The 13,512-nt window shown below is 45.1% G+C and overlaps 1 protein-coding gene across 6 annotated transcripts in view; it reads left to right on the top strand.

Moving 5' to 3' along the window:
• The window catches only part of LOC149534978 (forkhead-associated domain-containing protein / FHA domain-containing protein), a 213,450-nt gene extending 200,275 nt beyond the window's left edge, over nt 1–13,175 (top strand). For all 6 annotated transcript variants that reach the window (XM_089806771.1, XM_089806770.1, XM_089806769.1 and 3 more), the window contains one exon: nt 12,406–13,175. In XM_089806771.1, the coding sequence (XP_089662897.1) occupies nt 12,406–12,945 (540 nt within the window). In that variant the 3' untranslated portion in view covers nt 12,946–13,175. The remainder of the gene's footprint in view (nt 1–12,405) is intronic.
• The last annotated feature ends 337 nt before the right edge of the window (nt 13,176–13,512 follow it).

The following is a 13,512-nucleotide window of genomic DNA, read 5'->3' as shown; positions in this document are numbered from 1 at the left end:
AGTACTGCAACACTGACGTTGTTCTGGGCTCCGACATCGGCGCTTTACACTCCCACACCGATGTTGTTTCGAACAGTCGTCTTATTTCCAACAGCTGTGTTCTTTGGTGAAGAGGGGTCTTCATTAAGTGAAGTTGTCCATTCCGGAAGTGTATCACGGACGAAGAGTTCACTCCACGCTCGTGCTCCCTCAGCACTCCGAGTCGTGTGAGTTAATTCCCTTCCGTCTGGATTCTCTTCCCTCGGCCTGTACAAGTTCAAAAATTTCTCTCTTGCTTATTCCACCAAATCCAACCGCTATCAAGTCTCTTCCAACAATTCCTCGGTGCTTCGGTGTCCGTCAGCAATCTGTTGAAACCTTCGTCTGCGCTTGGCTTGTTGTGCCAAAATTAAATTTTCTTGTGCAGTGTGTATTCTATTTTTTCCCTTTATCTTATTTCTATCCTTGTTAAGCTGATTTGGCATTAGTCTTCATTCCTCTACCTTAGTTCCAGGTCCATTGGGCAACAACGCCAAATGTTTACCGTATGGATAAATAGATTAATGCATACAGACAAAGAAACAAGAATATGTAACAGCAGTACTCCTTTTATTATTCGCATATGCCAAAGACATTACATTATGCTTATGATGATGATTACAATGATTTCCAACGGTGTACATATACTGTTCCGAAGAACCTTCCTGAAGGGGTCCGTCGGCTACATGTCGGCTACATAATAAATCATTACCAACTACATGCTAATCTATCTGTCGGCTACACAATATCTACCAATGACATCAACCCGTCAGCTAAACAATATTTACCGATGACAAACCTATTAGGGATACAAGTTTGATCATGTTTATCGTACAGGTAAAGAAAATGAACACATACAGACAATGAACATGAATAGCAGAATGATATTTGCAATAGTAGATGATTGATGATTTACAATGATCCCAGACGGGATATAAATACTACCGCCGAACCTTCCCGAAGGAGTCCATCAGCCACAATTATTCTATCCGCTACAAACTATTTACCAACGACGTTGGCTATAGAATACAGAAACATTGCCGGACCGTCGGCTACAGAATACAGAAACACCGCCGGACCGTCGGCTACAGAATACAAAATATTGCCGGAACCATCCAGTCGGCTAACACCATCCCCCCCAAAAAAACAGTCATCTCCTGACGACTAACAAAATTAGGAGACAACTTACAGACCACAAAAGAAACTAGAGAGAAGGGGTCGTTCCAGAAGTGTGCTGCTGGCAATGTAACTCATACACTTGCTCTGTATAGGTAAAGAAAATGAACACATACAGACAATGAACATGAACAACAGAATGATATTCGCAATAGTAGATGATTGATGATTTACAATGACCCCAGACGGGATATAAATACTATCGCCGAACCTTCCCGAAGGAGTCCGTCGGCCACAATTATTCTATCTGCTACAAACTATTTACCGATGACGTCGGCTACAGAATACAGAAACACCGCCGGACCGTCGGCTACAGAATATAGAAACACTGCCAGACCGTCGGCTACAGAATACAAAATACCGCCGGAACCATCCAGTCGGCTAACACCATCCCCCCCAAAAAAACAGTCGTCTCCGGGCGACTAACAAAATTAGGAGACAACTTACAGACCACAAAAGAAACTAGAGAGAAGGGGGCATCCCAGAAGTGTGCTGCTGGCGACGTAACTCATACACCTGCTCTGTCCTAATGCAGAGATCTGTCTGAATCTGAGAATTAACTTCGACGGCCTCCTTTAGAAGAAGTGCCGCATCCATGGCTTGCGTCCTGGTTAACTGCATCTCGTGCTCAGCCGCATCCTTATCTCGAACCGCTGCCTCCGTGCCTTGCTTAGCCACGTCCTTCTCCTGCATCACTGCTGCCAAATCTGCCAGTAGTGCTGCCCGCTCTGTGGCCCATGCTGCCTTCTGGTTGGCCAAGTCGGCAGCTAGCTTCTGTCTAGCCTCAGTCTTAGCTGCCAATGATCTCTCTGCTGCAACCCTGCCCGCCTCCGCATGCCGACGACCATAGTAAACATCTTTGTATAGTCCCACAATCTCATGTGCCAGCTTCATCATAGGGGTGTCATTGGGTCCCAACTCCGACTCAGTGGCCCAATCTGCCAACATCTCAGTTGTCTCTGTCGCCGGCCAGCCCTTGTCTACAAAGTAAGTCTGAAATCGCCGAGGACAAATCCCACGGATATGCGCTCTGATCAAGTGCCACTCCCTCCGCCGAGTCAAGGCTTGAATTGCCACATCGTGTCCCTTCTTCAATGCAGACTTCATAGTCCTGAGGTAATCCCGACACCTGTCCTCATCCGACCAATAGTCCTCCTTTACGAAGGCCTCCAACAACCATTCCGCATCACTGCTCTCCTCATCAGTGGGAGCCATGCTCACATCCGGTGCCGCCTTCTCTGCTGTTGGCGCAACCACGGCATGTGGCATTCCCTCCTCCTAAAGCTGAGGCTCTAGTACTGCTGGTGATGTTCCTGAACGCCTAGGAGACTAAATGGACGGACCCCGCTTCGCCATAGTGAGTCAGAACTGCTGCCTCAGAAACTCACTAGCTCTATCCATCACCTCCGGTTGATCGGATTGCGCAAGCTCCATGTTCTTTGCCGGTACTGGCTGGGCTGACTCGGCCTCTGCTAAAAAGGATGATGAAACGGTGACCACTGCATCACAATCAATGACCTCCAACCGAACCTGCGGCTCAGACTGTGGCGATGGCAACTGTGCTCTCAGTGTGACTGCGATGGTGACATTTGTTGGTACAACTGGAATCACCTCCGCTACAGCCATCGGCAATGAGCCGGCGACTATCCGTGGGATGGCATCCGTCACTGTTTGTGGAACCACCTCCGTCATTGTCCGTGGTACATCATCCGTCAGTGCCTGTGGAACCACCTCCGTCACTGTCCGTGGGACATCTGCCTCCGCTGGAGGAGTCATAAGAAGCGGGGCATGGCGCTGACCAAACGCCGGAATGACTGTCCAAAAGGTAGTCAAGTGCACTGAAGTTGACAGTTGAGGAGGGGTAAAGAATGTGGGCCCACTACCTGCTGTCTCACTGTCAACTTTAGCCGATGTGCTCTCCTCTTCTTCCACGGACTCAGCCTCGTTACTCATCGAAGTGCCCTCCCGTCCGCTATTTGTCTCTCCGGAAGGAGCTAATTCGCGGAGTACTTTCTTGTGACTTGCTGCTGATCCTCCTGTATCTAAGTGTCGCCAGTAGAATATGGGAGGCTCCCCGTCTGCCAACTTGCCCCTTGGAGGAGCCTCAAAGCCATCCATTGGAATCTGGCTAGCTGCAGCCTCTAGAAACAACCCAATGGCATGGTGCGGCATAAAAAATGTTCGGTGCTGAAGCGTCATGAATTCCTCCATCTTGTCAGCAAGTACTGAGGCCCAATCATATACCACTCCCTACATGATACCATTCATAAACACAATCTGCGGCAATGCGGTATCTGAGGCTCAGGTGGCGTCTGTCAACCTGCTCTTGATGACGTCCATGATACAACGCCAATGACCCGAATAAAGTCTCTGCGAAGCCCTCTGCACTTTGTCCCCTGAACCGCTGTCTCCCTTTCCACGGGTGTAAGGTCCCTTGCACACTAGAGCTATCCAATGCTCCTTCCGTTCCCGTGACAGTTTATGATTCCTGATTTTCACTTTCCTCCCATCGGGGCCAGGGATGCCGAAAACCCTAGTGAAATCCCTCGGTTTAAAAGATACTATCATCTGATGCTGCTTGTACAGGAATGTACTCGTTTTGCTTGGAGCGCTATATGTCTATCATGGTGCACAAAACTGATTCGAACAACCGGATAGAAAAGATGGGAAGCTGAATAGCCCAATGTACCTGTGCCCACATCAAAATCTGTTTAATTTGGTCTACCTCAGGGGTCTCCTGCCATCACTTCCGGCATTCGCTTCCACTAAGACTCAAACTGGACGGTGAGATAAGTGAGTTCCTCCTTGGTCTTCTGTTTCTTGCTATTGGAACGGGAAGGGCCTGCAACTCGAATTTTCAATGCCAAAACTCTTGAATTCTTCTCCATGCTAGCTGCCAACTGACTCTTCCACGGCTTCCGCTTACCCGCTGACTCTATGCAAAATGGTATCGTCTTCCCTATATAGTCCCTCAGTTAGGGAATGGAAACGGTCGGTAAATCCGTGGAAAAGAATTGTTCGCCTAGTCCCCCTGTGGGAGAGAAAAATATCGGTGCAACCCGTCTAAATAGAGAGGAACAACTTAACCAAGAAACTGTGTATCAACTGCAAAATGTGGTATGGCTGTCGCTGTGATTCATATTGCAATTACCGGCTTACACTATCCGTGCGGCCTCATTGTATGATAATAATAGGCAACGTCTCCCTGTTCTGTTGCAGTCTCCTTAGAATCTTGCTCTCCTCCGGACTCTGGCCATGCGTTTTGTGTTCCTGCAGAAGAAAGCTTAACGGCGGAGGTCTTTTTGTTTTATGCCCGCGGTCTTTTCCCTTACCGTCGGAGGTTGCTAAAAATTTTGGCGGAAATGATTGTAAGCCCGTGGGCTATTTGGCGGAGGATGCGAAAAATTTTTTTTGTGCCCGCGGGGCTTATAATCTGTCCGCGGGGATCTTCCGCGGTTTCTCTTTGCCCCCGAACAACTTGTCCACGGGACTTTCACTGCCCGTGGACAGACAGTTGTCCGCAGGATTTTCACTACCCGCGGACATGCCCGCGGGACTTTTCAGTCCGCGGGCCTTTTTGTCCGCGGGGCCCCCCTTTTAATTTTTATTTTATTTTTTTATTTTTTAAATTTTTATTTATTTTTTTTATTAATTTTTTTCTTTCTTTTTAAATTTTTTTAAAAAAAAAAAATAAAATAAATAAATAAATAAATAAAAATCGAACACATCAAATAACAGAGGTACCTTCGGACAACGTCGCCACTAGAGAGTGCTGTAATGACGACGATGGAGGATTCGATGACGGCGAGAACTTTCTTGCACAATACAGTTTCAACTTAGATCTGTTAACTGACTGAGTCATCTCCTGTCCGTCCAAGGTCGCCAGTTTGATTGCCCCATTCTCGCCAATTTCTCGAATCTTATATGGTCCAACCCATCGCACTTTGAATTTTTTCGGCTTGATTTCATTACGGCCATCATACTTTAGTACTAACTGTCCTGACTGGAATCTGCTACGTTTCAGATGCTTATAATGCCAGAGCTTGCGTCTGTTCTGTGCCACTTCCGTCGCCCACTGTGCCAACAACCATTACTCCTCCAACTTATTCAAATTATTCAATCGCTCTTGTAAGCTTCCGTCGTCATCCAATTTGTTTTCCAATGCTATTTGGAGACTCGGAATCATGAATTCCGCTGGGACCACTGCTTCCTGTCCAAACATTAACTGGAATGGTGTGTCTTGTCGTCACCTTGTACGCCGTGCAGTAAGCCCACAGGGCAGCGGGTAAGTTCTCTTCCCAATCGACACCTTCCACCACACAGGATTTGTAAATGATGGATACTAGAATTTCATTGGTGGCTTCTGCCTGCCCGTTTGCTCTTGGATAGTACGAACTCGACAGTGAATGATAAATCTTGAACTGGGTGGTGAATAGTCGAATAACATGATTAACAAAATGACCTCCCCTATCACTTGTTAATTGTAACGGGATTCCATACCTTGATGATCTGTTCATAAATAAATTTCGCAGTGCTGACGGGCGAGTTATCTAGTAACGCACGGGCCTCCACCCACTTGGTCAGGTACTCCGTTGCAACAATGATGTATCGGCACCGTTGAGTCTTGCTCACCCTCAGTGGTCCAATGAAATCTAGTCCCCATCTCTCAAAAAGTTCTTGCGCATGAGAGGGTTGAAGTGGGATGAAATCTCTCTTCAGCGGCTTCCCGGCCCGTTGGCAAGTGTCACATCCGACAACCCATTCCCGTGCATCATTGTACACCGTTGGCCACCAGAGTCCTGCGAGTAATATCTTCCATGCAGTGGTGTCGGGTCCCATGTGTCCTCCCGCTGGACCCTCATGTGCTTCTTTTAACACCTGCGGTATCTCTTCTTCCAATACACACCGCCGAAGAATATAATCTGGCCCCATTTTGTAGAGCAACCCATTGATCAATTGAAACGTATAACTTCTGATTATCAACATGCGCCTATCATTTGGTGACATCCCCGTGGGAAACTGTCCTGTTGACAGGTACTCGCCAATACTCCTATACCATTCCGACAATACGCCAATCTGAAACAACTGTGCATCAAGGAAGTCATCATTCACACCCTCCGTTGGTTCCCCTGTTCTGATCCGCGACAGGTGGTCGATAGTGACATGTTTCTTTCCCGACCGGACAATGATTTTGAAAGTGAATTCCTGCAACAGTAGTAGCCATCTGCTGATCCTCCCTTGGATGACGGGTTTATTAATCATGTACAACAGGGCTTGGTGATCAACATAAAACACAAACGGTGTAGCAAGCAAATAATGACGGAATTTTTGCACAGCATAAACCATTCCCAAGGCTTGTCTTTCAGTCGTGCTATAGTTCTGCTCGGCCTTTGAGAGCAATCGGCTGGCAAAGTATATTGGATGATCCAGTCCGTGATTACCAGTCTATGCCAAGGTCGCACCGATTGCATAGTTGGAGGCATCCACATGAACATGAAATTCTTTATTCCAGTCTGGATATGCCAGGATGGGTGCCGTAGCCAGTCATACCTTTAGCCCTTCAAATGCCTCGTCCTGCTCTTTCTCCCATCTGAATGATTCTTCCTTGTAGGTTAGCTTATCTAACGGTTGGGACACCTTGGCAAAATTTTTAATAAATCTCCGATAATAACCTATATGCCCGAGAAAAGATTTTACCTCCGTCACATTAGTAGATGGCTGCATTTCAAGAATGACTCTCACCTTGTCAAGATCCGTCTTTAATCCTTCCTTACAGACAATGTGTTCGAGCAGTCGGCCGTGCGGAACCATGAATCTACACTTCTTGGGATTCAATGCTAGCCAGCCCTGCGACATCTCTCCATACACTCACCAAGTGCTGCCAGGTGTCCATCCTCTGTGCTAAATACTGACCAATCATCCAAGAAAGCTTTGAAATTTTCCACAGACATCTTGTCGAAGATATGCAGTATAATCCGTTGGAATGTGGCCAGTGCATTACACAACCCAAAAGGCATCCGGTTGTACGCGTAGACTCCATCTTCGACAACAAACGTTGTCTTCAACTTATCCTCCTCCGCTATAGAAATCTGATTGTATCCAGAGAACTCGTCCATAAAAGAGTAGATTTCATGTCCGGCAACCTCCTCCAGAATGCTATCTGTGAAAGGAATCGGAAAAGGATCTTTGATCGTCACTGCATTCAGGCATTTGAAATCTATGCATATCCGGATCTGAATAGTATCCTTCAATGAATTGACTATCGGTGACACCCATTCGCTGGTCTGTACTTTGAAGATAATGCCAGCTTCTAGCATCCGGTTGATTTCCTTCATAACCCGTGCGGCATAGTTCTTGTTCATCCTGTAGGGTTGCTTTCGTACAGGTACAACTCCTTCCACCAGCGGGATGCAGTGCACACACAATTCCGGCGGTACTCCTTTGAGGTCCTTGTATGTCCATGCAAATACATCCTTGTAGTCCATAAATATCTTGAATGCCGCGGCCTTGAGTACTGGGTCCTAATTATCTCTGACTAGTATGTTCTTCAACTCAGCCTCGTCCCCCAAATTCATTTTTTGCAGCGTAGCTTCATTATACTTGATTGTCCCTCCTTTACTGAATGCATGGGCGGGTGTGACATCCACCGGTGCCTCCCCCTCCTTTACTTCACTAAACTCCTTCGGATATTCGTTCTCAATTGATAGAACATTGCAGCTGTGAAATACTTCATAGTCCATTTGCCAGTGGTAGAGACCGTTGACGGAATCCAAGTCGTATCCGTTGTTCCCCCGTCCAATCGGAGGACGCCCTCCTGATCCGGTTCCATCCGTCGTCTACCTTCATCCTCCTCTCCCTCAGAATCTGACAACAGGGCCTCTTCCCCTACCATTTGGGTATGCAGATCAATGACGAATCGACGGCCTTTACTTTTGAAGGATAAAGTGTTCTTCTTCCAGTTGTGTCGAGCTCTTGCTTCGATAAGCCACCCGCGGCCCAGGATGGCGTCATAGCCTTTCCTTTTCAATGGAATCACCACGAAATCCATCAGGAACGGTTGGGTGCCAATTGTTACCGGTTGTGCCATGAGAATACCGAGTGGTTTAATACCATGTTGATCGGCGGTGAGTAGCTGAAACCTTGGAGGCCACAATGTCGGCTGTCCAAGTTTCCTCCAAGTTTCTTCTGGCAATACATTTATGTCGGACCCTCCGTCCACTATGGTGTCTGTGAGAACATGTCCAAGTATCCCCATCTCGACAACTGCAGGGTGTCGTCCGGATGTTAGCGCCAGCAACATCTGATCTTCTCCCGTAACAATTTCCTTTTCTTTTCGTCGACTTGGTTCTCCCGGCGACTTTTCCTTCTCGAGGCTTGATTCTCCTGCCATATTTGAAAAAGTAGATCGAAGTTGGGGCATGGTGAAAAGCAAATCACTTACCTTTACTTGCACCTCCGTTTGCAAAATTTGTCGTACTATGTTTTGTTCGGCGGAATTCCTTGCTGAAGTGTCGGCGGTGTCCAGAGGTATTACTGCTTGAGATACTTTTCCAACCTCTGCTCGTGCTGTCGCAAATTTCTTCTTTTCTTCGACGGGGTCCGGGTATTCTTTTGCTTGTTGCCGCGTAATTGCCAGAACTTCTTCCTCATCCGCTCCAACAGTGATCAAGTTCACTCCGGATTTTGGACATTTTGAGTCGTCATGATCGTCGGGTCTGCACCATCGGCACAATAGTTGAGGTGTATTTGCTCTTGGACATTCCCGCGCAAAATGCCCCCACAGGTTACATGCTCGGCACTGAATAATCAGTCGTCTGTTTGCATCATACTAGATCCGGCTTCTGCTCGTATTGGTATTGTTATTGTTGTTATTTTGTCCACGCCGATTATTCCTGTATCCTCCAAACGTAGCGCCGGTGGCATTCATGTTTCCGTTACCACCTGACAGGGAAAGCTTCCTGTGTGAGAAACACTTGCGGAGATCCTCTTGTTTTCATGTTAAAGGGGCAGTCTTTTGTCGAATGTCCCATGATCTGACAGATGTCGCAGAATTGGTTCTTCGGACACGATCCTTTAGTATGACCGTCGATCTTACATTCCGTGCACCACAATTCACTACCTTTTGGCTCTTTCTGCATATTTTTAAACTCCATCATTCGAACCATATCCTTCTGTAAGGCACGAACCTTTTTGCTACTACCTTTATCGTCGCTGCTATCATCTCCAGCAGATTTGTCGTCATCAGATTCAGAGGAGCTAGTTTTCTTCTTCTTTGTCTTGTGCGCACTTTCAAGGTCCAGTGCTCTGTTATAAGCATCGACATATGACGACGGTGGTACAATTTTCATTTTCCTCCACAACTGTGAGCGTAGGCCGTCCACAAACCACCTTTTCTGCAATCCGTCCACCGGCTTGCTTTCCATTTTGTTTATTAAGTCTTTTAATCTCCTGGCATAGACACAGACAGTTTCGTGCTTCCCCTGCTTGGTATTGAAAATTTCCGCTACGATTTCATTATCATCCCACAAGAATTTAAACTCTGCCAATAACTCCTTTTTAATCTTATCCCATGTATCCAGCTTCTGCGGATCCATATCCGAAAACCAATCATTCGCGACACCCCGTAGGGTTGCCGAAAATTGCTTGACCCATTCGTCGGCAGCTGTGATTCCATTTGCCCGCCAGATCGTCTCACGTCTTACAATGTCGGATGGGGTCGACTGTACCATCACCTTCAAATTTTGGCAGCTTTTCTTTGGGTCCCGCCATAGCACTGGAGGTCTGCACTCCTACACTGGCGGTCAGCACTCCCACACTAGAGGTCGGCACTCCCACACCGGTAGGCTGAACTCCCACACCGGCGATCTAAACTCCTGCACCGGAGGTGTCGATAGCTACGAACCTTGGTGAAGAAGAAGGATCCTCCAAAATTGTTTCCTGCGGAAGTCTATCCTAGACGAAGAGGTCACTCCACGCTCGTGCTCTGTCGGCACTGCGAGCCGTGCGAGTTGATGCTCTTCCGTCTGAATTTTCTTCCCTCGGCGAACACAAATTCAAGAACTCCTCCCGTGCTTCTTCCACCAATTCCACCCGCTGCCGAGTCTCCTCCAACAATTCTTCTGCGCTATGGTTTCCATCGGCAATCTTCTGAAATCTCCGTCAGCGTTCGGCTTGCTGTGCCAGAATTAAATTCTCTTGCGCAGTACGGATTCCATCTTGTCCCTTCACCTTATTCCGATCCTTGTTAAGCTGATTTGGCATTAATCTTCATTCCTCCCACCTTCCAGATTCATAAGGCAACGACGCCAAATGTTTACCGTACAGGTAAAGAAAATGAACACATATAGACAATGAACATGAACAGCAGAATGATATTCGCAATAGTAGATGATTGATGATTTACAATGATCCCAGACGGGATATAAATACTACCGCCGAACCTTCCCGAAGGAGTCCGTTGGCCACAATTATTCTATCCGCTACAAACTATTTACCGACGACGTCGACTACAGAATACAGAAACACCGCCGGACCTTCGGCTACAGAATACAAAATACCGCCAGAACCATCCAGTCGGCTAACAGATCACTCCTAATGATTTACCCTGTGAGAGGTCTACCTTGTTAAGAGCTTACAAGATTTATTCAGTTTACCTTGATTAAAGGATTTAGCCTTACAACTAAGTACCTCTGTTAAGAGATTTACAAAGGTCTATCAGGATCACTCTGTTATGAGATTTAGACCCTGATTACACCTATTAAAATGTATCAGTATCTAATCCTTCGGTTTGCACTAATATGCTGATAACAAATCTTTGTTCATTCACTGATCACCTCTCTGATCTGATATATCTCTATCTCTGCACTTCACTGCTCTGCTCAGTCTCTCTACTGTCTAATCCACCTTTACCCTTGCATGCATCCAATCCTCCACACTTTGCACGTATGCAACAACCTTCTCTCCATATATCTAAAATTAGGTCATAGATCCTCCTTAAATAGATGATTGGGTGAACCTTCTAGATCCAAATCAATGATCTAGAATCAATCCTTTTGCTGCTTAGACCTTCCATTATCCTGATTGGTGGAATCCCTTGCCTAGGGATTAATGATCCTCAACAAAATGTGTAATCACCTCCTTGATTAACTCCTCGATCTCCAAAACATGCTTGCAGCTCGAAAAAAAGGTTAACATAGATTTCAGTGCCATTCCAAACAAGAATGTGAAACTGTGATAATATCTGGGGATGGAGGGAGATTGAACCTTATTTTTGAGTCAGCTATGGTCAAATTTGTTTTCTCACTACCTGCTCAATGGTGGCCGGCTTCAAACATTCAATATCCATGCTCTTAGTTCTCAGGAAACAAAAATCTAGATGCTGGCCATGTTTTTATTGATCTCACTAACTCAAGTGTCACCTACAATCCATGGCGATGGTTTAGCATTCCAGACAACTCTAACATGAGCACTTATATCCTGCTAAGTTGGATACAATACAATATAATACATGTGAACAAGACACTCCCAACAACAAATAAATAAGTACATAAGTTGGATTATCAAACTAAAGCTCATAAATTATTGTAAGAGATTCTTCCCCGACACAGTTAGGAGAGGTGAAGCATCAAGCTGTCTTGGTTATTCTGCCAGAGGATTTTTATGAGAATAATGAATCACGGGCATTTTCATTGTTCCCAAATATGCTGAACATCAATCTTACTTCCTCTGCTCCTTTTTGGACAAGGCGGAAATAGTTGGTTTTTATTTCTAATTCTAGAATTTCATCTTGCAAAATCAAAATGTACCAACCCAGCCAGATGTAAGCTGATTTATCTTCCAGGGGCATGAAGAACCAAGATCCATCTGCACCACTTACAGGACGGTTTCTTTGCATGTATCTATTTTCTTGAAGTGCTTTTACAATGTATATTTATATTAAAGAAAGTAATTGAGTGATTATAAGAATTTGCAGGACTAGATTCTAGCAAATTCATTGATAAAAGCTTTTGAGTCTTAGTTCCCACAAATAGTCTTTATATATGAATGATGTAAACATTTACAGAGTTGCAACCAACAACCAAGGGCATGATAAATTAGGTAGTTGGAGCAATATATATAAATGTGTGTGTGTGTGTGTGTATTATATATGTCAAAATTGCACCTTGCCTCTCTTTATTTTTTACTCAGATAATATGCTATTTTTGTTGTCAGGTTGCAAGACGGCGCTTCCAATATTGTTCCAGTAAACCATCTTTTGGGTGGATATATTGTGGTTCTCACAATTTTAGCCCTGCTGCATGGGGACGTCCTTTGTTTAAACCTACAAATGGTAATGCAGCAACAAATGCCGGTTCTGTATTAGGTTCAACTCTGCATATTTGTAATTATGAGATTGGGCTTGTTTTTATTGTTCCGCCACCTGAAGACCTAGATTCCAATTCAAAGGAATGTGGAGATCTGGACAGTATTACTCTTCCATTTGTTGTACCAGCACCTAGATATAAAGAATCAGATAAACCAGCAACAAACAAGGCTATACGTGAAGCTAGGATTGAGATGATGAATTTGCAGCAAATGGATGAAACAAACTGTGTAGAATGTTTGGAGCTAGTCACTGAGGAAGCTTTAGTCGATGAGGACATTCCAATTGAAGATGCTTACGAGGAAGGCCTGGCAAATCATGTGCAGGAGGAAGAGGAAGAAGTGTATGCAGAAACCCTTTGGAAACAAATTGACTGTTGTCAAAGCTGATCTAGACTCTGACTGATTCTTTCAATTGTCGGCTTTCAGGGCTTTTAGAGGCCATAACTGTACACTATTCATATCCAATCTATTCTTATCGCTAATATTGTAGTATCATGTTTGATGCAGGTTCTTGTAGACAATGAACTGCATAATAAACAGAGCTCATTGTATTATAGAAATTGAAGGCAGGAGTAACTATATCTATAAAGAAATGGAATTGAGGTCTATTGGAACTACATTGAACAATTGTACAATTGTCTATTGCTATTGTGTGTGCCTTGGAGAATGGATTTCTTAATAATAGACCATCTTTAAGGGTACTTATTAACAATAGAGACCCCTAACTCAAAGGTGTATGGATATGGATATGTATATGCAATATGGAAGTAGAGAGGGCATCAGCATAATTAATGATAGCATTAGAAATACGCCTTAATTTAAGCTCCCTGCAACATTGAGGCTTGATATACTTGTGTACAAGGATCAATAAATTGTCTGCTGAATTCCCAGTATAACAGTGAAATGTTGCTCTTAGAGTAGGTTTCTTCTGATTGTAGGGTCCAGTTTATTCTG

This window comes from Cupressus sempervirens, chromosome 10, assembly GCF_028749045.1.
Source record: "Cupressus sempervirens isolate cs-2001-9-10 chromosome 10, ASM2874904v1, whole genome shotgun sequence".
Classification (NCBI taxonomy): Eukaryota; Viridiplantae; Streptophyta; class Pinopsida; order Cupressales; family Cupressaceae; genus Cupressus; species Cupressus sempervirens.
This window is presented reverse-complemented; position numbering and strand designations above follow the sequence as displayed.